General features: G+C 46.6%; 1 protein-coding gene across 3 annotated transcripts in view; it reads right to left on the bottom strand.

Annotated features, from left to right (window-relative positions):
- CRYZL1 (crystallin zeta like 1) overlaps window positions 1-27,538 on the bottom strand; it is a 653,866-nt gene that overhangs the window by 330,128 nt on the left and 296,200 nt on the right. For all 3 annotated transcript variants that reach the window (XM_069636228.1, XM_069636229.1, XM_069636230.1), the window contains exon 6: window positions 25,943-26,011. In XM_069636228.1, the coding sequence (XP_069492329.1) occupies window positions 25,943-26,011 (69 nt within the window). The remainder of the gene's footprint in view (window positions 1-25,942; window positions 26,012-27,538) is intronic.

The raw sequence follows: 27,538 nt of genomic DNA, 5'->3' as shown, positions 1-27,538 counted from the left end.
TGAATGTCTCTCTCTTCTTCCCTTTCTCTTCTCCTGTAGAACCCCAAAGGTTAACGCTCTCACCTTAGGTAAGTGAACGCCGTGCTCTCCATCTGCCTCGAGGGAGGGTGCTGTAACCAGTTTCTTCACTTGATAAGGGGAGCAGGCCTCTTGACTTCAGAGGACTGCTGTCCGTCATTTACTGCATGAACGGTAAGTTTCGAGTAATTCTAATGTCTTTAAAGTCTTTAGTAATGATGTCTCTTGTTTTGCAGGGTTCCGGCGATGGCGGATGGCGGGCTGAAGTGAGTTGAAGATGGAGCCCGTGTGATGAGTAGAAGCGCCTGGAAGCACGTAAGTAAGCGCTTGTTGCCTGCTTCACGATGCGCTCTAACTGTCTTTTTATTTTGCAGGTACAAGTTCGGGGCGGCTGCAGGGTGCCGGAATACCCACTGGGTTAGATGTGGAAAGGAGTAATGTCACGTGAGTATTAAAGTTCCCCAATGTCTTTAAACGCACCTTGTTTTGTCTTTCAGATTCGGGATGCAGCGCCGAAGGCCTCCGGAGCGTGCGAAGAGTTGGTAAGCTTTTGTCTTTCAGATGCCGGAATGCAGTGTGAAGACCTCCGGAGCGCACGAAGAGTAGGTAAGCCTTTGTCTTTCAGATGCCGGAATGCAGCGCGAGGCGTTGGTGACAGCCGATAGACCAGGTAAGTGAAGAGCTGTCACTGAAGACCGTAATGCTAACCTGTTCTTTCTTGTCTTTATAGGTGTTGCTGAAGACTGGATTCAGAATGGTAAGCCTTTTTCCTTAGGCCCAGGATCAGATGCAGAAGACACGATGAGCATTCTGCTGCTGAGGATGCAGAATAACGCAAAGCAAGATTCATCCATCGGGTGTGGTTTAAATATCCTCCTGTAGTGCTTAGGTGTCTCCTTCCACAGCCACGCCTAAGAAAAGAGTTCCTGCTTTCCAGAAGAGTTCCAGTGTTCTGAAACTAGGGAGTGGCTCCTGCCCCACCCAACAGGAAAAGTAGTTCCAAACAGAAGAGGATCAGAGACTCAACTGGCAGGCAAGTAAGCAGCATGGTCTGCTGCAGGTAAGTCCACCCAAGCATTATGAACCCGGCGCTTCCAGCGCTGGGACTGGGCATATTTATGAGCCTGGTGCCACTGGCGCCAGGACTGGGTCCAAAAGGTCCCAATTGGGACTGGTTGGCACTCAGAACCTGGGTTATGGATCTGCTTCCAAGGGAGTTGGGAAAACCCTGACCTTTTGGAAGCAGAGATCATGACAGGTACGAAGGGGTCCAAGCCTAAAGGAGGGAGAACCATGATGAATACTGGAAGCGAGAACTTGTGCATGTGAAGATCCTAATAGAAATCCTACTTTGATATTTGTTTGTTACGACAGGCCCTCTGCAGTAAGAGACTGTTATGGGAAAAGAGACGTTGGCAGAAGGCCCTGATGTCTATGCTTTGAACTGTGTTCTCATGGCAGAGAAGCCAGAGTGTCTGAAGCTAGAACGTGCCTCCTTGCCCCGTGCTGAAAACATGGGGAAGGTAAGCCAACTGCTCAACTGTCCAGACATACTATTTATTGAACAACTTTCTTTGTTGCATACATTATTGTCCCACACCCTTTTGTATTTAGATGTATGGATTGGCAATAGGTTTATTAGTATAGGCCCTTTTATTTTGACAGAGACTTGACTTGGACTGCGTTATTATTATTTGATTATTGTAGCTTGCTGCCATCCTTAGATTTAGGTTAGGAAGGCGTTCAACCATCCCACTGAAGTTCAATAAACACTTTTGAACTCGGATCACTTGTGTCTGTCTTCACTGTTTGATACCATGTCTTCCTTACATTGGTCACAGTCAACCTTGAATACTTTCCTGCCAGGTACTGCAAGTGTGAAGATTGCTTTGGCGCTCCCTATGTGATAAAGTCTTCTTGTTTTGTTTCTACTGTTATTACTACTGCTACTTCTTTGGTCAGAGCAAACATGGGGTACTTTTCTGCCAGGTACTTTGACTATAAAGCTTGGTGTGGAGGCCGTGATTTGATATATGGATGAGGGTCCCAGACTCACTTTTGTGATTGCTAGCCTTCCCGCCAACTGTCCCGGTCTCCCTGATTTCTCTGCAGAGCTTACCGGTGCTACTTAGTCATTCAAGAGTACTTTGGGCTTCCACGGCTTCCCTTCAGGACTTCCAGCGACTCTGTGCTGACTCCTGGCCTCTGTGCTGCACGGCCCTTCTTCCCCATGCGCTCCAGGCTTCCTGACTGGATGAGAGCTCAGGCTGTTGCCTCTCGCAGAACTCTGTCTGCGATGGAGATTCCAGGGACACCGTTACCAGCGGGTAAGCGTCCAGTTATCAGTGTTCTTGGCGTTTTGTCTCATCTACAGCGGTCAGCATTCGAATCTCCGGCTTCCTCCTGAGAGGGCTGCTCTCGGATCTCTATTTTGGCAGTCCTCCTTCCCTTTTTTTAGATGAACGGCATTAGCCGTTCTATGGCATTTAGTCCGTGCAAATAGGTTCTGCAGCACCCGCCATGTGGAAACATGCCGCTTCCTCGTCCCAGTAGTGAGGTCTTCATTACTCACTAGGTTATTGCTCTTCCTCGTCCCAGTATTTCTTGGGGAAGTGAAATTGTCTACTCTGCAGACATACATGGAAGTGTATGGGATGATGTCTTGTGCAGGGTAACAGGTTGAGGGAGGCCCGGGTGTAGGGGAATAATACTGTGCATCTCCCAAGGTGTCATCCCTAGTCCCATAGGGGGTTACCCTCCCGTTGAGATCTACCCACTGAGTACCACCCCCAGGAGGACTATCGGGTAGTGGCCTCACCTCCCTCACCTCATGGGAAGGGGTTTCCCCCATAGAAGCAGCAACGACATCCTTGGATTCGTCACATACCTTTACCCTCATGCCGTTGATCCCCTCATCCTCCAAGGGAAAGCAGGACAGAAAATCGACATTCCCTTGGTGCTTTCCTTTATGATGCTCTACCCTAAAACAAAAGGGTTAGAGGCAGAGGAACCACTGCATGATTCAGGGATTCGTATCTTTCTATTTCTAAGCCACTTCAATGCTGCGTGGTCTGATCAAGGTGAACTTCCTCCTTGTGACATGATATCGGAGATGTCCTACAGTCCATTTGATTGCTAACGCCTCCAGTTCTATTGTGGTGCATTTCTTTTTGCTGGGGAACAATTTCTAGCTAACATATAATAACCAGGTTACTCACCGTAGTGACCACCTTACTCGTAATCCATAGTTCCCTTTCCTCCATACTTATGGGACATCTCTCCGTCCTGTGGGACGGGACCGGAGCACTTTTGTAAAAAGCATCCAAAAATGTTTGCGAAAATGTTGTCCTTCCTCTCTTTCTTGCGCAGGGCACAGCACGCGGCCGTAACCCCGGCCACCTTGGCTCCGCCCCGCGCATCGCCCATCAGTCCTTTTCTATCACCAGGTCAGAGACCTATTAGCAATAACAGAGGAACCTTAGAGGGGACGGCAGGTGGGCTTATGGAGGAAAGGGGACTATGGACTAGGAGTAAGGTGGTCACTATGGTGAGTAAACTGGTTATACTCCTACGTCCCGTCCCCTTTCCTCCATACTTATGGGAGATTCCAAAGCATTCCTAACAGGAACTACGGGTGGATGGAAATACCCCTTACTGAAAAAGGTTCTTCAGCACAGCCTGACCACCTGAGTATCAGCTCTTGAGCTCATGTCAAGACAATAATGCTTACAAAAAGCAGATGGGGAGGCCCAATTAGCTGCCCTAGCGATGGACTTCCAGGGGACATATTTCTGAAAAGCAACCGAGGCTGCCTTTCCCTGTACCAGGTGCATGTGAATACCCTTAGGAGGTTTCAGCCCCTGGACGGTGAAAGACTCTGTGATGCAGGTGGTGAGCCACCAAGAAATAGTTGCCTTAGATGCCTGCTTACCCTGGGGGTTGCCGAAAGTCACAAAAAGTTGAGAACTCCTAAGCGCGGAAGTCCTGTCAAGGTAGAACTTAAGAGCCCTTCTGACGTCAAGACAGTGCAGAACCCTTTCAGCGTCTGAGGCAGGGTTCGGAAAAAAAACCGGTAGGGAGATCGACTGATTCATATGGAATTCAGTTACCACCTTCGGTAGAAAGGCCGGGTTTGTCCGTAGGACTACCTTGTCCTTGTGAAAGGCCAAGAAAGGATGCTCCACTGACAAGGCCTAGAGCTCACTCACTCTCCTCGCTGACGTAACGGTGACCAGAAAGGACACTTTCCAGGATAGGTACTTGAGGTCCACCGTGGCCATTGGTTCAAAGGGTTTATGGCACAACGCCGTCAGGACTACATTTAGGTCCCAGGGTGGGTGCGGACTACGAACCGGAGGGTAGAGGCGTGTCAAGCCTGCAAAATGCCTCTTAACCACTGAGTTACTCAGAGAATAAGAGCATTGGTCTGTGGAAAGATAAGCGGAAACCACTGAAAGGTAACTTCTGCATGACAGAACGTGAACACCCGACTCTGCTAGGGAGGACACGAAGGACAATACCGTGTCAATCGTAGCCACCCTTGCATCCAACTGCTTTTCCAAACACCAATGACAGAACCTGAGCCATTTACTCCTGTATTGGGATCTGGTTGAGGGTTTCCTGGCTGCCTGGATAATACGCATGTTATCCGTAGACAAGTTAAGATGCTCTAAAGACTTGAACTCAGGCACCATGCCGCTAAACTGAGCGATTGTAGGGAGGGGTGCCACATCTGCTGTTCCCCTTGATGAAGAAGATCGGGGGTGACTGGTAACCTGATCGGTGGATACACCGACAGGTGTTGAAGTTCTGAGAACCAAAACCTGGCGGTAGAAGGGAACAGTTCACCAAGTTCTTCAGTTTCCAAATTGCTCGATGGACTAGAGGCAGAGGCGGGAAGGCGTAAGCTCATGTTGTGCCATGGAATCTCGAGAGCATCCCCCAGAGAGGAGAGTCTTAACTTTAGCCTTAACATAAGGGACCTCGGCAGAGCAGGTACTGTGAGGCCTGGAATGTTTATGTGACATACCAACTGACAAATTAGCCTTCGAAGGAAGGACCTTGGCACTGCCGGTAAAAGAAGAACTTTGCTTCTTTGCCCCCTCAACAGGTCTGGTGTCACCACAAGAGTGGGAATGGTGAGAAACAGCTTTCACCGACAAGGCCTTGTCAGGCTTCTCAGAACTGTTCGGTAACAGCAAGCCCACACAAGGCCTCGGGGCGCACCCCGGTCTTATCTTTGAGGGAAGCCGACAGAAAGGCCTCAGAGCGAGCTCCGGTACCTCACGACTCTGGAACTCCGGAACTGGATCTACAAACAGCCCCCACAGGAGGGACCTCAGAGCGCACTCTGGTATGCACAGGCCCCTTACGGAGACCCTCAGAGAAAACTAGGGTACAATTATTAGGCCCAACGGGCACCTCAGGGCGAACCCCGGTGGCAAAGCGATTAAACGCCCCTCCCGGCCCGAGAGGAACCCGGAAAGGTATCCCCTGGCCGGGGTGCTCTGAAAAGTATAGAACTTACCGGTCGTTTCTTCTTCTCATTGATGAACGCCTGAAAATGTGAAGGAGGAGTTCGTGGGAACACCTCCTCCAACCGACGTTGAAGTGCCCGGACCGAAAGGGAGTGGCAGTAAAAACAGGAGTCCCAACGGTGATCCGGACCCAAGTACTCTAAAGAAAGAGGATGGGGATCCGCCCTCACGAAACGACGGTGACACGATGAACAATCTGGAAAGTCTAGTTTGAACGACAGACAGACTAGCACACGATCGCTAGCGAGAGCCAGAGAGGAAAAAAGGGAAGAAAATCTTCCGAGGATACAAGTGCGTCCAGTCCCGAACGAGCGGAGAAAAGGACTGATGGGCGATGCGTGGGGTGGAGCCAAGGTGGGCGGGGTTACGGCCACGTGCCAGGCCCCGCGCAAGAAAGAGAGGAAGGACAACATTTTTGGAAACATTTTTGGATGCTTTTTACAAAAGTGCTCCGGTCCTGTCCCATAAGTATGGAGGAAAGGGGACGGGACGTAGGAGTACACAGAGTGTTCAATTCCATCATTTATCTGGGACAACATGGCACCTAGTCCTACTTTTGAGGCATCTGTTTGGAATAAAAACTCTTGATTGAAGTGGGGCATTCTTAGGATTGTTTCGCTATTGAGGGTGGATTTCAGGAAGTAAAAACAAGCTTTATCTTCTTCCCCACCCCCACTTTATTTGCTGTGCTTCTGCATTATTTAAGTGGTCTGTGGGACATGAGGTAATAGAGGAAAAGTTAGGCATGAACCTTTGGTAATAGCTGTTAAAATGGATTTCTGAACTCAGGGCAGAGGTTCAGAAGGCCAGCCTAGTTTCTTGCAACACAGTAACCTTCTGGACAAGCCAGACCAATCAAGGTAGCATTGCCAGCGGTCAAGACTAGGTCTCAGGAGGGGTGAGGGTGATATAAAGTCCACAATGAGCACACACAGTAAACAACATCACAAATTACTCTGTTAGGTGTACATATAAAAAATACATATACATTTATTAAAGGCCTTTTAAGTCAAACACTAGATGAAACCACAGTAAATTTAACAATTCTAACACAACCTTATACTAGGGAACATATATACAGTAATTATTATCCTAAAGTAACAATAAACAAGTATGGATCCACAACCTGTAACAGAAGAGGGTCAGACAGTGCAAATAAACTTAAGCCAATTCTTCAGCAACCCAAACCCTAACTAATAGGCAGTCCAATCCCTACGAAGTGTGTAGCCTTGTGCTCACAAGTACGTTTAGCGCAGCAGCGCTCAATCCTTCTTTAAAGTACAAAACGGGTCTATTCAAGGGGCTGCAGTGTCGCAGGAAGGGGGTGAGGTCATGAAGAATAGAGTTCCACTATTCGAGGAGGGTCTCTAAAAGGGCGCAGAGCTATTTCCAGGAATTGGGAATAGCATGGTATTACAGAGTATCCTAACAAAGGTGAGTGGCCCTTGGGGGACACTTGTGTATAAATGTCTATGGATGCGCCAGGGGCCACCGGTAAGTGTTGCAAGTACTCGGCGACCCTCAATGCAGTTCGGACCAAACTTCACCAGCCAAGTCCAGTTCGCTCACAGGCTCCAGTCCAGCAGTTGCGCATATCTCCGGCTTTCATGGGCTGCATTCTGGGACCTCAGTCCTTGGCGGAACAGTGGCCTTTACTCTGACTCTGGGGAAGGGATTGGGCCAGTTCCATTGCAGGTAGTCTTAGGGCATAGGAGGGCACAGCAGCAAGGCACCCACGAAGCTAGTCAGCACAGCGCAGCTATACGGGTAACGCGCAGGCTCGGTTCGGGCGGACTCTCCTAATTCAGACCTAGGAATGCTCGGTGTACGAATCTCAACGGGAGAGTGCCTTCTACCAAGAGCTTACTGTTCCCAAAGTCTCAAGTCAAAACTCGAGATGGCAGCTATTCCAAAGCAAAGGTCCAGTACTAGCTGGTCAGCTCACTGGGCGGTCCAGGAACACTTCCGAAGCGGCTATTTGAAGGTTAAGCAGGAGGTGCCGAGAGTAGTTAGTCCCATTAGTACAATGGGACGAAGTGCCCTTGCAGGCCATCTATGGTTGATGAGAAACACAGGCTCCGACGGGACAACTGTGGGGTCAGGGTGCCAAGTCTTCCAGCGGGTCACCAGCAGTCCCACGGTTCTGCTTCTTCGGTTAAGGATACTTGGCTCCTGTGTGTTTGGTGAGAACTTAGGAGATCGAACTGGAATGGGTGTAGAGTGCCTTCTCTTATCCAAAGTCTCCTTTGCGCCAAAATGAAGGGGACCAATGGGAGATCTGCTCACATTCAACCATCCTAGATGTCGACCAATCACTGAGCACGGTGGTCCCAGTCATCCCAGCACTCCAGACATCCTGCCACCCAGGATGTGTATTGGAAATCGACAGCTCCAGCCCACATCCTGGGCGCACACACACAGCATGCAGAAGCCAGCGAACGCTTTGGTTTTTGCGGGAGCCTGCATGACCAAATAACGAATTTCCTGGGTCTGCTCGACCTGGGGAAGGCAAAGGGACAAAATGGCCAAAGGACAGAACAAAGTACTTCATGGCAGGGGCATTCTTTGGCACTGGCCAGTGTCCTGTGGTAAATGCGGTTTGGACCATTGAAAATAGTCAATAATGCTTTAAAAGTAATAGCTGCCAAAGCTCTGTCCTGGGCACACTTGTACATTCACCAGAAATCCTTGGAGGGTGTCCAGGGCCTTAAAATGAAAAGGATACCCCAGTGCAATGTACTGGAAGGTACATTGTGCACGGATTAAAAGTTACCAAGAAATGGTAACAAAGAGAAAGACTAAGGGAAACAAAGTCTCCCAGTACTGACATTCTGAAGGGCATGTCAGTTACCCCTTAACAAGATGAACAAAAGCCCACCCCAAAAGTACAGCAGAAGGCTTGGCTTCACTGGTAAAAGTTAGGCAAGGATGGTCAGACAAAAGCAAAAAGTGGGGGAGGGGGTTCGCAACTGGAGGCAAAAATACACATAATTGGAAATCTTTCCTAACAATAGCCTATTAGACCTAAAAAGGCCCCCAGGTCTCTCGCTTCTTTGACTGCCTTAAATATTTCTGTTTGAGGCTGTATCAGTCTGTTACCTACGAAGAAACCCGGGTATTTAACTCCCGACTGGGCAAGGTGGCATTTCTTTGGGTTAGCAGTAAATCCAGCCTGTCTCAAGGCTTGAGTGATTTGGTATAGATGTCTCATATGTTCCGCCCATGTCTCACTATAAAATGACTATATTGTCTAAATAAGCCCCACTAAAGTTCGAATAGGGTCAGACCAATTGGTCCATCAAAGTTTGAAAGGTGGCTGGGGCACCGGGAAGCCCTAAGGGAAGTACTTCAAATTGGAATAATCCCCCAGGGGTGGAGAAGGCGGTCTTTTCCTTATCTTCAGGGTACAGAGGGAGTGCCAGTAGCCCTTGGTCAGATCCATCGTGGAAATTTAAACGGCTGTGCCCAGTCGATCAATCAGATCGTCAATCCTGGGCATAGGATAATTGTCGAACTGGGACACAGTGTTTAACTTCCAGAAATCTAAGCAAAATCTCCACGATTGATCTGGTTTGGCTACCAGGACTATTGGGGACGACCATGGACTCTGAGACGGTTCTATTATATCCATCCCGATCCCAGAAAAAGGAAAATCGATTATCGGTAATGGCTGCAAAGGGACAGGAGGAGGTTTATGTTGTTCGGTCTTTTGGCACAAGGGGCAGGTTAACACTACATTTTTTAATGTCTCCAAAGATAACTGGCCAATATAATCGGCCCACTATCTGAGCCTGGCTTTTGGCCATTTCTCAGTGCTCCGAGGTGAGCATGAGCTATCTCGAGGACCACTCGGCAGTGACTCTTTGGGACCACAATCTGAGACCTAGGTAGCCCATCACTGGTTACATCCCCTCGATATAACAGTCCTTGTTTAGTGAAGAAAAAGGGATAGCCTTTCTTCCTACCTTCTTCCTCCGGGCTAACTTTGAGGAGGGCCTCAGTTAGCATTGGATCATAACGCGCACTGAGCGAATGCTAAGTCGGTATAATCTCCACCTCTTCTGTGTCTACTCGAGGAGAGATGGCTGGTACTTCCGAGTCTGTCATGATGTCAGCTTCTCCAAACCCATTTTCTCCTGTATCTGTCAGGGACTTCCACTATATCAGGGAATACTGCTTTTTCTAAAATCCCATGGGCCACCTTATTCCTATCTTAACAGGATAGGGGCGTTTCCCATTGTTTTAGATAAGGATTTTGACAATACCCCTATAATCGGGATCAATGACTCCCGCTAGGACATCTAGCCCATGTTTCCAGGCTAGACCGGATTTTAACATGAGGTGAACGTATGAGCCTTTTGGGGGTATACAGCTAAGCCTGTAGGTATCAGTTGTCTTTCCTCTGGAAGTATAGTCAGCGCTCGGCTGCTAAACAAATCAAAACCAATTGACTCACGAGAAGTCAAGGATGGTGCGGAGGCCCTTTCAGTTAATTTGGTAAATTCTAGGGTTCCCCGGTTTGTATCAACTCGGCCAGATCTCAGTCCTGACACCATTGTTAAGGGTGTGGAAGGAGGAGATTGGCACACAGGTGGCATGATTGTTGGCAGAGACTTTTTTTACCAACTTTATTTAAAATCAGTTGCATTCACATAATATTTTATAAACAATAGAGACCAGACAGACTACACATCTCATAGTGCTATTTTGACAATTCCCACCCTACCTATCCTGTATCGACCCTCCCCCACTCTGCAGAGACCTGGCAAACCACACCACTCTTCAATGAATGTGCAAGAACTGCACAACTAAGTGGGGAGTGTGTGCCTACGCAGGGAAGCTCAGGCCGTACTCCAGGATTGGGGACCAAATGTCAGTGATCTGGTGCAACACCCCTTCTTTGGCCACAGTGACCTTCTCTGACACTAGAATGTCCCAGATGTTGGCCCAACATAGTGGTAGTAGCGGACCTTCAGCGACTTCGAAGTCTGAGCAATTGTAATCCTCGAGGCCAGAAGGAGCTGGGTGATTAGCTTGGTCATCACACCTGACCTCGGGTATACCCCTGGGACTGGTGCCACCAACAAAGTCACTTTGGCTTCCACAGGGAGTCAGACTCAGGTGATAGCCTCAATTGGGTCAACTACTTTCTCCCAGAAGGTTCGGAACAGGGCGCACTCCCACCACATGTGTAGATATGTCCCCTGAGCCCCACAGTTCCTCCAACAAGCGGGGCCCAGCAAACCTTTAATCCGGTGCAACCTGTCTGGAGGGTAGTACCACTGATAAGTCAATTTAAAGGCAAATTCCTTGTTAGCTACACATTTGGAGGACGAATCATTTAGAGTCCAAATATCCACCCACTTCTGGTCTTCTATGGCATACCCCAGGTCCGCCTCCCATTGGGTCATGTATTGGGGTCGGAGTGCCCACACGTCCACCAGCAAGAGTTTGTACAGTTTGGACATGTTCCCCCCTTGTGAGCCCTCTAGTAAAGTAAGTTATATGGATCCCAGGTCACGTGTAGACCTCTGACAAACCAGCAGGTGAACAATCCAGTGCCGGATTTGGGCATAACTGTACCTCTCCACCCCGGCCAGGGTGAACCTTTCCTTACAGTTTACAAAGGACAGGGGCGATCTACTATCAAAGAGTTGAGACAGATATTGCAGGCTTCCCTGCGACGATCTCCTGAATTCAGTGGGTCGAAGGCCTGGAGTGAAGTCTGCATTATGGAAGAGTGGGGTGCGTGGGCCCAAACCCCTCAGGATTCCCGCTTTCTTCAACACCCAGTCCCATGTTTTCAACATTGTTTTTGTGGAGGATAGTAGACCGGGCTAGTGTTTTTGTGTATGGCAGGGAAGTGGCACTCTGAATTGTTCAATTTCCACCCATCTCAGGGGTTGGGGGGGGGGGGGTCATTCGACGTGCGCTAGGCCAAAAAGTGAGTCAGCTGCGCCGCTGCACAATAATTGCATACATTCAGAACCCCCATACCACCCAAGCGGGTGTTGCCCATCATCACCTTCCTCTGAATCATGGGCTTTTTCCCCCACCATAAATTGGAAGATCTTCCACCGTAATAGGAGGAGGGGTTTCTGTGGAATTTCCACTGGGAGTACTAAGCAACAGTAAAGAAACCATGGGAGCAAGTTCATTTTGCTGGCCATGATTCGACCCATTACTGAAATTTCTTGGGATACCACCTTTCGAGATCGAGTTCTAGTTTGTTGAAGAGAGAAGGGAAGTTAGCAGCATACAGTTCTTTTCGGCAGTGCTGCGATATGAATACCGAGGTATTCTACAGCTTTGTCGTCCCACTTGATTGGACAGGAGGAACGAAGGGCCTCTGCCTCCCCCAGGGACAAACCCACCCCCAGGGCGCCAGATTTATAGTAGTTAACCTCGAAGCCCTTAACCTGTTTGAAGGAGTCAAGCTCTAGGAGGGACTGTTGTAAAGAAGGTTGAACATTAGTGAGGGTAATTATCATGTTGTCCGCCTATAGGGACAACTTATAGTGTTTGCAGCCTATCCTGATCCCCTCGATGGTAGGATTATTGCGGGCTTGTTGGGCAAAGGGCTCCATTACCAAGGCAAAGATTAGCAGGGAGAGGGGGGCACCCCTGCCTTGTCCCGCACGTGAGAGATATGGGTCCCGTCAGCTTTTGGTTCCCCCACAGAGATGTACTAGGTGAGTTGCAATTCGCCAAGAGTATCTTCCGGCCCAAAGTGGAATGCCTTGGGGGTTAGCTGCATAAAAGCCCAGTCAACCTTATCAAATGCCTTAGTGGCATCTAGCATCTCCAATGCCATTTCACGGCGTTCTCAAGTCGTTATCTCCACTAGGTTTAGGGCCCGGCGAATGTTGTCCCCCATGGGTATACCCTGCACGAAACCGGTTGGATCCGAATTGACTATTTTGGGAATAACCACTGCTAATCGATTGGCAAAAATCTTGGAGTAAATATTAGCGTCAATATTCTAACGAGATTGGCCTTTAGGAGGTACAATCTCTAGGGTCCTTGCCAGGTTTTAGTAAAAGAATAGTGGAGGATTCTCGCATGGATGGCGTTGTGCATCCAGTCTGCCGGAAGAGTTGAAGAGATTAGTTAGGGAAGCCAGAAGCTGAACTCTGAAGAGTCTAACGGTGCGCTGAGGTTTTATACTTACCTAATCTCCCTCAAAACCCTTGCGCTAACACACAAGGCCCAGTACAACTCGGCTCCCATCTACCTAACCAATCGTTTCACACGGCATGCGGCCAACAGACGCTTTTTTGTCTGCCCACTCTAACTCACTCACTGTACCTAGATATAAGCTTCAGACTGCCGGGGGATCAAGCTTCCCTGACTTGCGGCCAAACTTTGGAACACACTACCCGTGTCACTCAGAGCCGAACCCTCCTTTCTATCTTTCAAGAATAAAATCAAACTCTGGCTCCACGAGCTTGAAGCCGCTGTCTTCATATCCTAACTAACTTGGCTAAGTAGGATAAGGTGCCTTTGTCTTTCTCTTCTGTCACCTACCTCACTTACTATACCTAGATATCTTGTACCCCAGTCTACCTGGTACTTTGCTATCACATACGTGATTGACTGATCATGTGATATGTACCGACATAAGCTCTGTGTAACTCTTGTTCTGACCTCAGACAACGAGATTTGCTTATTGTACTCTTTGTAACAATATTATTTTCTTTGGAACTCTTGTTGCCTTCCGAGAAAAGCTCTATTGGCTTGATTTCTCCAACTTGGGAAACTTTTGCTCATGTATGTAACCATTTTCTTACTTAAATTATGCGCCCAGATGCCCCAGGGCTCGGTGTGCAATACAAATAAATAAAATACAAATACAAACCACCGGCCCTGGGGCTCTGGCCTTCAGGGATCTCATTACAGAATCCACTAACTCGATCGCAATTGGTAAGTCCAGGTAATCCCCATCTGCCTCTGCGAGGTGCGGGAGAGCAGCCCCCTCTACATACTGCTTTTGATCCAGGACAACTCAGGGAGTGGCCAACATAGTTTCTATTAAGTGGAACTCTGCCAGTTGCAGTTTAGCATTGTCAGAGTATTGTGTTATCACCTGTCCATCCCATAGGCCCACTATAGTGTTCTGCTGTTGTGTTTTCACCAATTTTCTGACCACAAATGTATTGGCCTTATTACCCTTAAGGTAATACCCCTGTTTAGTTCTGAGAAGGGTCTGTGCCATTTCCTCCACGTAGCGCGCCTCCAACCTATTGCGGGCTACCTGGAGGGACCGATGTGCCTTTGGAGACCACCCCTTTTTGTGCCTACTTTCTACCTCCGCTACCTCCCTCTCTAACTGGGCTTTAGAGTAGGTAGACTTTTATTAAACAAATAACGGTTGGAGAAATACCTTCCTGTCCCTGATACCAAGAGGGGTTTCCCTGCCTCGCAATAATATTCTAAGGAGTTTGTCAAGATAGTCAAAATAAACAAGTCCACTGTTGTGTCCAATATTCCTATTTCCAGCCCTCACACTTAGAACTTAAACTAATGTGAAAAGGGGATTTCCTTTAGTCTCAAAGTTCTGTTCCACTCACAAAAACAAAGTCCCAAAAATGGTGCAACAAATAAACTCCAAAAAGGCAGCACAACCTTACTCTCAAAGTTGTCGTACCCTCTGATTGTTCAATGAGGGCCTTTTCCTCTTTCCTTCTCCTTGGTTTCACAGCCCCTGCCAAGTACTGTGAGTGAGTCTGGTGTACTCTGCCATGTACTATGGGCATGCAGGTTGCTTTGGCTCTCCCTTCATGTGATAGTCTTCTTGTTTTGCTTCTACTATTATTACTACTACTTCTTCTTCTTTGGTCAAAGCCAGCCTGGTGTACTTTTGTGCCAGGTACTTGGCTATGAAGATTGGTGGAGAGGCCATGATTCAATATATGGCTGCGGCTCCCCGATTTGCTTTCATAATTCTGCCTTCCCGCCAGCTGTTCCAGTCTCCCCTATCTCTCTTGAGAGCTTATTAGTGCTTCTAAGTCGTTTGCAGGTGCTTTGGGCTTCCACGGCTTCCCTTCGCCGCTTCCACGGCTTCTGGCCACTCCGCACTGACCCCCAGCCCCTGTGCTGCATGTCTCTGCTTCCCCGCGCGCTCCAGGCTTCCTGACTGCAAGAGAGCTCAGGCCTTTGCCTCTTGTGGAAGTCTGTCTGCGACAGTTACCAGCGCATAAGCGTCCAGTTCTCCGCTTCCCATCTCATCTACAGCTCTCAGCATTCCAATGTCCTGCTTCCTCCTGGGAAGGTTGTTCTCAGATCTATCTTTTGGCAGTCCTAATTCCCTTTTTATTAGACGAACATCATTAGCCATTCTATAGCATCTAGTTCACACACCTTGGTTCTGTGGCACCTGCTATGTGGATCCATGCCTCTTCCTCGTCCCAGTAGTGAGGTCTTCATTCCTCACTAGGTTGTTGTTGCTCTTCCTTGTCCCAGTAGTGGGGTCCTCAATCCTCACTATGTTGTTGTTGCTCTTCCTCGTCCCAGTATTTGTTGGGGAATTGACATGGTCTACTCTGCAGACATACATGGAAGTGCATGGGATAGTGTCTTATGCATGAAGGGTGAGTGAGGGAAGGTGGGTTTTAGATGAATAATACTGCTGATCTCCGAAAGTGTAGTCGCTAGTCCCAAAGGGAGTTTCCCTCCCCATGAGAGCCACCCGGTGAGTACAACCCCAGGGGGACTATTGGGCAGTAGCCTCACCTCCCTGGCCTTATGGAAAGGGGTTTCACCCATAGAAGCAGTGAAGACCTCCTGGGATTCGTCACAGAGTATATTCATCAGACAACATACTGAAAATACTGCAGGTTGTGTCCGATTTGGACAATCCGCTCCATCCTCTGGGAAACACTTAATGACCTTCCCCAGAGCAAGACGGAAAGCAGGAACAACCACTTGGGGAAGTGATAGAGGGAGAAGGAACTAGGGGTGTCCCAAATAGCATATGTAGTATTTGGCCGAATAGTAAATAGTACTGCCAAGTATTCACCCGAAACTGAATATGAAGCGAATAGTTGTTTAATTTGATACATGATGTATCAAATTGATACATGACATATTAATGAATCCGCCCAAACCCTGCAAGCTCTAAGAATACACTTGCCTGTTGGGCAGTCGCTCAATTCAACCTAATTTTAAACCTTGCCCATTGTCCATACTTCCTCCGTATACGAAAAGGGGTTGCAAGGCTCTACTGTTTTTTTTCTAATCACTTTTTAACCCACCATCCCACAACATCAGTAGATACAGTGCTCTCTATCTTTGTGTCCACACAGCAAAGTTCTCTCATGCCTTGCCTGTTTTGACGAATCCAAGTGATTTTACCAAAGGTAAAATTATCGCGGCTGAAATATCCGAAAACAAAGTGTTCGAATGACCAAAAGTTCGAACACTTTGTTTTCGGACATTTCAGCCCCGATAATTTGCAAAAAGCACGCATTCTCACACATACACACACACACATTCTCACACATTCTCACACACACAACACCCCCCACCCACACCCTCAGCACACCCCCACCCACACCACCAACATAAACAAACCCACTTACCTTCATCTTCATGCTGTTTCTTGCAGCGCCATTTCCCTTTCACTTGCGTGATCGGGAACTGGCGCTGCAGGGTCCTTTTCTTTTTTTTTTAAACGGACGGCTGCGGTTTGTCCCGCAGCCCCCGTTTCTTTTCAATGCTACCACCAAAGGATCAAACCTTTGGTGTTCAATACTTTGGTGGTAGCATTTTTAGAACATTTGGTTGTATCGACCTTTTTTTTTTTTTCCGGTCAATTCAACCTAAACAGTTTTGACAGACTGGCTTATAATAAGAGATTTCACTATAGTAAGTTCTGCCAAGAGGCTAATCTGGGTTGGGAAATGTAGACCGTATCCTGCACTGCCTGACATGCAACTTAATTGCCTCCAGCCCTATTCACATAGAAGAAGTAGCCTGCCAATTGGGAAGTCTTCAGATTTCAAAACATCCTCCCTTCTACAAAATGTCACCAACAGAGTATGCAGAGTCCTCACACCCATGTCTTTATAATCCCTCTGGCTTACTGGCTCATGGGCAAACTGTACAGATTTCAGAAGAGGCCTCTTAGTTGGAGGCAAGCCACTCGCGTGACATAACAGACTACCCCAGCTCTACATATCTTGACCACTCATTATGCATTAAATGTTTCTCGATTGGCATTTCCCACAGGAACAAACCATGCTCCCAACATGTATAGGGCACATATCGTACACGATTACATTTCCTCCTACTTCAGCAGTACACCTTAAAATATGTGGTAACCACTCCAAACGTCACTATCACTCATTGTGCACTATATTAGCAACTACATTTCAAAGGTTTTTTTTCAATCCAGCATGGATTTCTTTCCCACACAGACCCAATGATTATGCAAAGAACCACAGGAACTGCGCCGATTGCACAGTACACTGGTTCAAAGCATAGTACTTATGAAGTGCTAGTTATGAGGGTCCACAAAATAAAGATGTATGCTATGCAGTGTACTTCAAAGTAATGAAATACATGCGCTAACATATTGTGTTCTCTTTTCCCACAGATAATAAAGCAACCAGTACGACAACATTTTACACTCCATACCCAAAACACAGTGCAGGGCTTCCTCAATGGAAACAGTAAGTCTTCAACGATTGACATTATACTTCTGTACAATATCCACAGTGCAATTAGTGCACTTATATCTGCTATACACATATCAATAGCACCACTGACAATGCACACCTATATTACACTATGCAGCTTGTGGCCACGCCCTACACGCTTCACTACACCCTCTACATTGTAGGTCCTCCAGCCATACAATATACACCCTGCCCACTATTGCCGCTGCACTGCAGAACTACACATACAAATATCTATACACGTACGACTAACCCCACACATAACACAGCCACCTACCCCTTAGCCAATGCAGTTTACATTGCCTACTACTTCTTCCACAGAATACATAACCTGTTTCCTATGTACACTGGTCACCTAACCCCATCATAAGTGCACACACTGAATTAACAACACTCCAGTAACCTACCCTACAATCTGCACAATTATAACAATACCACTTCATGCATGCATCAATACATTTTACTTAACTCTCCTAACTTCTCCACCATTTGCCTCCTCGCTTTACACTGCCACCATGTAAGCCAATAGGTCACTTTCATTGTTATGTACACCATTTCCAAAAAACCCAGCCAACCCATATTTCAGTACAGCGCATACATCAGAGCTCCCCAGCCACAGTGAAACCACTACCGTACTTCTTTACTTTTTCAACTTGTTACCCTTTTTTCTTCTGTAAAGAAAACACCATTTACAGCCCATAACTGCCTTACAATGTTAAACAAATGTTCACACTAACTGCTTTCCTTTCCTAAACAGTAGCCCCAAAAAAGATCATGCCATCTGTGCATTCACGTGACCATTTGTACAGCACCATCATATCTACTTGTACGTTGCACTACCTTCACCGCAATGACACTACCAACATTCGTAAATAGATGCTACACTCGAAACACGTTCCCGGCTAATTCCTTCCTTTTTTTCCCACCTCATCTCCGGAAATCGAAACCTAACATACCTCAGAACACATGCTCATTGTAAAACAGCCTTGAGGGGGAAGCATGTGTAGCTCCAAGGTCATATATTGTACAGAAGTCTAGCAAAAAAAGATACATAACTTGCACTGCAGTTCCTCTGTCCATGTGCCCCAAAAGTACTCTGCAACCATCTCATACGCCGTACACTGCCATTTCACGGCCTCCCAATAGAAGGATGGAATTTGCCGAAATTATGCAAGTACACCTTTACATCACATGTGTATTACGATAAACAGTTATTTACATGCTCCTCAGTATGCATATTTACAAACTTGCTCTACCGCTCACTTTCTCTCCATAAATTACACAGACCTTTGTGACGGCAGTAAAAAAATGCTGTCACACTGCCATGTCTCCACCATTCCCAGTAACTTGCAACGGTCACTGTACTTTCTTTTGCTTCCATTCTTCGCCATCCCCTCCAAATGCAGACATACAAGGCTCCACAAACATGGAACGCAAGTCGTACACTAAAGCACCTCACCTTCAATGCACTCATACACTGCTACATTCCCTGTTCTGCCCTTTGTATGCCCTTTCACACAATTACTACGTCTACGCACCCTCAGTGCAGTATAACCGACACAGGTGCACGCATCGGTCAACCGGCACACAAATATGTACAACTCACATTTCTTTCTCACGCTTCTTACCAAAGCAGCTACACCATTCTCCAGCAATCCAAGGTAACACCCATTACATTTCTTATTGTATTACTTTCTTTGTAAACACACTGACACATTGCACCGTGGGTCCAATTACACTTGCTACCACTGCCAACTTTTGTAAAAAAGCAACACATGAAAACATCATCTTGTCCCAACGGTTCCAACACATTTTCTTCTGTGCACCCGTACAATCACTGTATTACCTACAGACCAGACACCAAGGCAGTGAGCTCCGATATGGCACGACGCACTAACACACACATCATTGTTCCTCAGCCATTACCACATTATCCTTCCCGCAAAGTTTTGTCATGTATGCTACAACAAATACCTGCTACTTTCATGTATTCTTATTCCTCTTTCTACTCCAATAAGTTGCACCCTACTGCGCATGCCACCACTTCCACATTCCAATAGACGGCTGGTGGACCAACCATTGGAAGATTTCCATAAGCAATGTCTTTTCCATCGTTATTATCTGGGCCGACCACTATGGGCAGGTTTGTCCATTTGCGGTTCCTGCATTACTAATCAACCTGCGAACCTTCATTCTATAAGCCATCCCAGAGGCACAGCATGCTACCTTTCAAAGACAATATCTTCTTCCACACGGACCACCAAGCAGCACTACGTACTCTTTTATCCCCCGATGTGCTACACGAGAACAGAAGAACATAATTGCACAGACGGCATTGGTCACTGTATTTTGTTTGCAAAATAAAAGAGCGGTGAATCCACCAACTGCATTTACATTCTGTGGCAAAATAAAGCACTTCCAACCACTCACTGTATTATTAGTAAACTATGGAATGATCTGGAACATCCGCTTTTTCTTTTGTTTATGTTGTTCCTTTCCAGAGCTAGGTGCTCACATGACAGAGTTCGCTACGCTTGGCACTCACATAAAATAAATATGTGGAGTGCACGCCGTGAGGAAAAACTGTCTACAGGTAAAGTCACTGACGCCAGTGACTGCTGCGATGGTGTATGTGGCTAACGGAAGCGATGCACACATTACAATTGCACACACTTCAAGCTCCACCGGCTTACTTTCACCATCTGGACAAGTACGCCAAACAAAGGTAACAGTCAGATAGCCTGCCATCCTGTATATAGCTCCACTTAACAGCATTTATCATGTTGCCGGCTGCAAATGTATCTGTTCGAATTTACGTTCTCCATAGTGTTCATATGTAATACTTATTAACTCATGTCATGTCGCACTGCCTTCCTTCTCTCTCAACGTACTAGGTATTAAGAGAGGTGTACCATACTGTACCTCGATTGTGTCATCTCAGTATTTGAATGGCAACAAGGCCAATAACGGTCACCATGTTCACGTGCTGTCACTTCACACCACCTCTACTGGTATGGCACCTGCAAAATGTCCTGCACAACCATTCTGTGACAGTGAGCCCGCACAGTAGACATACATATTTCCAGCCCTGTACACTGGACTTCCTTATCAGCGTAAGAACTGACCCAAAGAAGAGAACATTGTTAAACCTATTTCTGAACAATGTCCACATTGTTAAGTCAAACGCCCGTAGCCATCCATACACGGCAGTACGCACTTGCCACTCCAAACACAACATGGTACACCAATTAGAACAATTCCTATACCATCTGCAATACACTCCGCAACCCCACTAGCCTCTCAATGTTGTCACCTGCGCACCTACCCCACAACTGTTCATGTGTTAGTATCTGCGTAAATGTGCCATGTCGCAAACGTTACATACTAAAACAAGCATTGCATTTCCCACTTTCTTACTGGACTCCCTGAACCGAACCTCTGTTCACGTCCACACACCTCCTAACACAAATTATGTCTTAGCTCTGTAATTTCCCTTTACGACCTGCACCATGTCCTCCACATTAATTCTGCAAAGGTACAGATCTTACGGCGCTTGCATATGTACACGTGTATTGCATAGCACAAGGTAAGCTTATAAATTACTGCCTACAAGTATGTATAGATACAACAACATATTCAACAAAGGCACCATTCTCACACCTACTTGCAACCAGTGCCCACACTGTTACAGCCAAGGGCCATACCCATGCACACAAGCCAGTATGGGTTTTACAGGCATAAGACAACATGGAACTCCGACTGTAAATATCCTCATATTGTCTTCAATGCACTCCCCATCCCCAATAGAGTCTGCCTGCACTCACCAAAAAATAATAGTCGCCTCCACAACTACCCACCAATTAACTATCGGTGATTATCTGCATACAAATTCCTTCCATCTGCCAATGTCTGCCTGCCCTCCCTAAAGCAAGGCTGTGGCCAAGCCCTACGCTCTTCGGTACATAGGCGAATACACCCATTCATGGAAACATGCCAGCACTTACTCTTTCTGTCCACAGGTACATATCAGTTCAGTAATACATCCAATCAAGTCCACTTTCTGTTACCTACTTCCAACCAGTGCCCACCCTCTTATGTGCAATAGCCCCACCCATGTACACAAGTCAGTATAGGTTTTGCAAGCACAATACAACATACCATTAATACTGCAAATATCCTAATATGCTGTCCAATGCACTTCCCATCCCCAATGGAGTCTGCCTGCACTCACCAAAAAATTATAGTTAATTGGTGGGCAGTTGTGGAGGCGACCATCTATGAGTACCTCCATACAAATTCCTTCCATCTGCCAAGCCCTAGCCTCTTGGGTACATAGGCGAATTGCCTAGTCCTACTACACACCCACTGGAAGGCACTACAGGCATGCATGCTAACATTTCCAATGGTGCTTGCCTGCCTACACGTACGTATACCTAAAGTAAAGGGTGCAAATCAAAGCAGCATTCGCACACCTACTTTCAACCAGTGGCCACACTGTTACGGGCAGAGGCCATTGCCATGCACACAAGGCAGTAGGGCCTTTAGAGGCACAACACAACATAGTACACCGACTGCTAATATCCCCGTATTATCTCCAAGGCACTCCCCATCCCCTATACACTCTGCCTACAGTGAACAACATATCATACTTCCCTGTGCAACTACCCACCAATCCAGTGCATGTCAACAACTGCAGGTTTGGTGCATATCGCAACAGTGTGCTGGCAAACAATCCTTTTTCTCTGTGTCGTTATGCACTCCCTTGCATCAAGGGTGTAAACAAACTTGCATGCCTACCTAATTGCTAAGTGCTTTATTGCTCTCCCATACATTCAGCCCTTACATTAGGGGGGTTTACTCAAGCCGTACACTCTTTCTACATGGCATGGCCATGCAGTGAAAAGCCTATGCCTTACCCAGACCCACCGCAAGCCAAGTAAAAGAAGCAGGTAAAATTATTTCCTTACAAACCCACCGCAACAAAACAACTCAAACGCACGACCTCAACATAACCACCGGCAGCCGTAGCCTACAGCACAAAACATTGGCAATATCTTTGCTTCCCCCTCTTGCAACCAGCCAATCCTGCAAAGCAATCTTTCCAACGCCTTTTGGCACACCACTATCCTCCAATACACCATGGCGGTGTCTCCCAAAAACTATGACGCACAGCACGCTTCCCTCCAGCCAACCACCAGCCGCGTCCACTGTTGGCCGACAGCACGGCGTACCGCGACCCAATCAGACATCGGTCCAATGAGCGAACAGGGAAATGGGTCCGCTGAGCAGACCCAGATATCACACATTTTTGGGGACGTCCATTTCAGTGTTCTGCAAACAATTTACTGGTCCGATTTCCCACGAACACACAAAAGCACGCTTTCTGGCCCAATCCCCCCCACTCCTGGAGCAAATTTGGTGAAAATCCGTCCAGTCGTTCGACCTGTAGCCGTGCGCAAAGTTTTTCCCCATTCAGTCTATGGGGAAAAAAATCTGGAACTCCCCCACAACTCCCCCCGCACGAAACCTCGCCCAACTTGGCGAACAAAATTCAGAGCAGCCCATATACTTTTTTTGCAAAGTTTGGTGAGGATTCGTCCAGGGGGAGTGAAGTTATAAGCCGCCGAAAAAGTGCTCTTTCTATGAGTTCAGCAACTTAACCATAAATACACGCCCTCCAACGCGGGCCGTGTAATATATATTATAAGCATGTAGAGCATTTAAAAAAGAAATAGACACATCTGTCATTCTAACACGTTGTCATGTCAATCTATTGTGATTAATGGTGAAATTAAAGCATTGAGGGTAAATCCAAACACATTTAGGATTGTATCATGGCACAAACACATATGCAAACATATATTTGTCATTTGTATAGCGCACATAGCCAGAGACACCTATCGCTTTTTGCTTAAGAAGGATGGTTACAGTGGTTGCTTGCACAGGTAATAGTTAGACATTGAATAAGTTACAGCAGTTTGCTTACATTGGTTACAGGCAAGTTTACAAGAGTTTCATCCGTTAGTTGCATAAGATACATCAAACATTAGTTTGAGGTGTATATGAGAGCACATTAAGCTAACCCAGTTTTGGTCAAAAAGGTGCGGGTAGGTGTGTGGTCATAAAAAGGTCTATGATTCTTGGGAAACGAGACATGTTTTTAGGCCTTTGCGGTAGCACCAAAGGGATGCGTCCGATCTCAAGTTCAGGGGCATGGAGTTCCATTGTTTGGTCGGAATTACTGGAAAGCTAGAGCCTGCAGGTTTTTGTCGTCTGAACCTGGGGATGGCAATGTGGCAGGAGTAGGCTGAGCGGGTGGGTCTGTTGGACTGGGCTTTAGAGATTTGTCTTGCTAGGTAAGTCGGGCGCTATTAGAAAGTAATTTGTGTGTTAATGAGAGGGTTTCGAATTTGATGCGATACCAAACGGGCAGCCAGTGGATGTTACGTCTAGCTGATATGTGTTCTTTTACCGGGATGTTGAGGGCGGCTCTGACTGCATTGTTTTGAACTATTTGTAGTTTGTTGATGTTACGGGCGTTGGAGCCTACAAAGAGGGAGTTACAGTAATCAATACTTGATAGAATGGGTGCTCTGGCAAGGGTGATGAAGTTGTCTGTGATTAAGAAGGGTCTACTAGCTATGATCAGTTTGGCTGTGTATGCTGCTGCTGAAGCTATGGAGTTTACCTGCCTAGATAGGGAGAGTGATGAGTCAAGTTAAACTCCTACTGTTTTTACATCATTATCTACAGTGATAATGTTGCCGTCAATGGTGAAGGATTTGTAGGATAGGGGTAGATTCTTTAGCTTGGATTGGTTACTGATGAGTAATTCTGTTTTATCGTCATTAAGACACCGCTCATGTTGGGCCATCCAAGCTTGAATTATGAGGTCGATTTTATTCAGTAATTTCGAGATGGTGCTGTAGTTTCTGGTGATAGATATAAGTATTTGGGTGTCGTCCGCATAGTTAGTATACGTGACTCCGAATTTGTCAAGGAGGTCGAATAATGGCTTAGTGAACACATTGTACAAGGTAGGTGAGACACATGAGCCTTGGGGAACTCCGCAGGAGACTAGGGCCGGTGATGCTGCTGTCGAGGTAGAGAAAACTCATTCTGCGGTTGGAGAGAAATTATTCAATTCAAGGCATTGGTCGAGAAGTGGGCAGCTTGGTCGAGGTGTTGGCAGAGTATTTTGTGGTCAACTAAGTCGAAGGCTGCAGATAGGTCTAGTAGGAGGAGAATTGCTAGGTCCCCCTTGTCTTTAATTTGGTCCATTTGAATTTTGAGGACCAGAAGGGCTGTTTCAGTTCCGTGACCAGGGCGGAAGCCTGACTGATGGAGGCCTAAGAGGTTGTTGTTTTCCAGAAATATTTGAATCTGCAGGTAAGCAACTATATCAAGTATTTTGAGGAAGAAGGGTACCGTAGTGATGGGACAGTAATTTGGAGGGACATTTGGGTATAGTGTGGTTAGATGCAAAGGAGTTGTTAATCAAGGTTGTGATGAATGGAGCAAGCTCATGGACACATTCTTTAATGAGAGTGGCAGGGCAAATATCACCTGTACATCTGGAGGGCTTCAGTCCCTTAATGATTTTAGTAGTTTCGGCGGTGGAGACAGGGGTGAATTCGAATCTAGGAATGGTGGGTAGTGGTATGGTGGGTAGGATTGGAGGCTGGGTGTCTAAGGTGAGTTTAGATTGTTTAGCTTTGATTTTGTTTTGGAGTAAGGTGATTTTGTCAGAAAGGGCATTTTGGATGTTCGTGCACCAGGGCTGATCCTTGATACAGTGGTCCGGTGTTTGGGCTGGTGATTCGAGCTCCCGCAATATGGAGAAGAGCTCTCTAGTGCCCGAGTGAGCATTTTCTATTCTCATATTGTAAGAGTTGCTCTTTGATTGGATGGTGGCTCCCTTGTATTCTGTGGCTAAGGTGTTGAAATAACAATTGTTTGCATCTGAGGGTATTTTTTTCCCAAGCACACTCTGCATGCAATTCTTTTAGCGGGGCGTAGACTTTTGAGGTTAGAGGTTAACCAGGAGTTAGCATGAGCTCTAGGTTTCTTCAGGGGAGCAACTTTGCTGATGGCATTTTGGAAGGTTTGGTTGTAAAGAGTCGCCATAGAGGTGGGGTCGAATGTGGTGTTAAGATGGGTTGTTATCGGCAGTAGCAAAGGGAGCATGTGTTCAGGGGTGATATTCCGATAGCTTCTTGAGAGTGTCGCCAGGGTAAGTTGAGACGGATGGTTAGGCTTGGTTAGCGCAGCAACGGAGAATAGTATAACGTGATCTGACCTTGGGCATCGGTTGTTAGCAAGTATGTTGGTGAGGCAATGAATGTTTGCTATCTAGTCCAGTATTCGTCCTTTGTGATTTGTGGGGTTAGAGGTACGATGCGTAAAGCAGTGTGCTTCAATAGTGTTGGCAAGGGCATGACCCTGGGTGTCTGCTGGGTCATTAAGACCTAGATATATGAAGCAAATGAGATGTGTAGTGAACCTACAACATGCTTTGAATGTACTAAAACTTACTAGAAATCTCTCTCAATGGAAGATATAAATGGATTATAATTTATACAATGCCCAGCTTTTCTAAATTCTGCGCATGGACCCCACAAACCTATATAAAAACATTGTTTTAACATTGAATTATGATTAATAAACTTGATCAAAAATGCGTTTAATCTCATTTATGAGAAGTCCTACCAAAATACTGCTCATGTGCAATGATTGTATCGCAGAGTCCAGACTCCTTGGAATCCAACGGCAAAATTCCTGCCAAACAAAATAGAAACAAGATGTTCAATTGGAATATTGAAAATAATTTAAATAACTTTAAATAGCAACTGCTAATGTAAATGGAGGAGGCGCTCACTCAGCAGACAACAGCTGTTAATGAAAACCGTGCATTAGGGTATGGGGTTTTTATCCGTACCCTGCAGAGAATTTCCATTTTAAAGAGTGACTGAAATGGCATAAGGCAATTGAGGCAGAGAAAATCATCACAAAAAGCAACAAAGAAGAAAAAAGGAAAAGCAGGTGAGTAAAGGTAAGTACGGATGGAGGGGAGAAAAAGCATGAGTGCTATCTGTGAGGAATCTGAGGGCGTCCTCACTTCTTTCCCCAATATATCATCCCCCCAGGTAACCAGGGGAAAGGTTGTCGCATCGGATCCTGACCATGAGGGTGGATATGTGATGGAGGACTACCTGGGTGGAGGAGACTTGGAGCATGGAGACGAGGCACCCTTGGGTTAGACACGGTATCCCCCATTCCTTTCACAATGAGTCTACCATTCACGAGGCCATTATAGGTTGTTGTCAATCCCTTCCCTATTTTTCCTGAGAATCTTTCCCCAATAGACACCACTCTGGTACTGGGACGAGGAAGAGGGATGCCGAGTACTAAGATCATTATGTAATGAATGAACATTGCCTACACCGGAAACCAAGGGGATGGTATAAATGGCCTGCCCAGGTGAGGCCAAGCGAATAATTAGTCGAACGCTGGCTGGAGGAGCTGGAGGTAAAGCCAGAGAGACGCAGGCCCGAAGTGCCTATGAGCTGCAGAGTCGTTGCAGCGGAAGCTGATCGTAGCGGGAGCATTCGAGAGGTCTCTGGTAGCAGAGCTGGTCTGCATACCTCCTGAAGTCAGAGAGACTCGCTATCCGTACAGCACAGGCGGCAGAGACTCTGGAGGAGAGGAACGCACAGCCGGGAGAAGCAACACCCACACTGATCCTGCTGTTGCGGAGTTGTTTTGTCAACAACTTGTTTTTTGAAAAATGTTCTTGCCATTTGTTTTTCAAGTTAAATAATTAACCCTTTTGTGAATTAAGAATATAAAATGTATGTTTTCCCTTCTTTTTAAGAAAAGACAGCAGTTATATCTCTCCTGAAGATCCTTTGTGAAACTAACAAAGGTGAAACACGTGTAGAGAGAAAAAATTGAAAAAAGTGCTGAATATGAAATAAATACACCAAGGATTTTGAAAAAGTAACCAAGTGTGAAGAAAATTATTTGACACTCGTAAGAACTTGAATATTTTAAGGGGAGTCGCAAATGGAAATGTATAAAAATTTGAAAAATGACTTAACCCTACCTTTGGCAATCTAGGTATTGACACAATACCACAGCTGGCAAAACCTACAATCATAAAAAAGCTAAAAAGAAAGAATTCGCCGGGAACAAAGTCCAGTAAAGGTTGCCAAAAGTGTGTTTAAAATGTTGCGGAGAAGAGCACCTGGAGACAGCGTACCCGGTGAGTCAGAGAAGCCCGAGTGACTCCAGGACGCTGAGGTG

This window comes from Ambystoma mexicanum, chromosome 7p (assembly GCF_040938575.1).
Source record: "Ambystoma mexicanum isolate Mex_15411 chromosome 7p, UKY_AmexF1_1, whole genome shotgun sequence".
NCBI lineage: Eukaryota > Metazoa > Chordata > Amphibia > Caudata > Ambystomatidae > Ambystoma > Ambystoma mexicanum.
The sequence above is the reverse complement of the archived record's forward strand: the minus strand, read 5'-3'. Positions and strand labels throughout refer to the sequence as shown.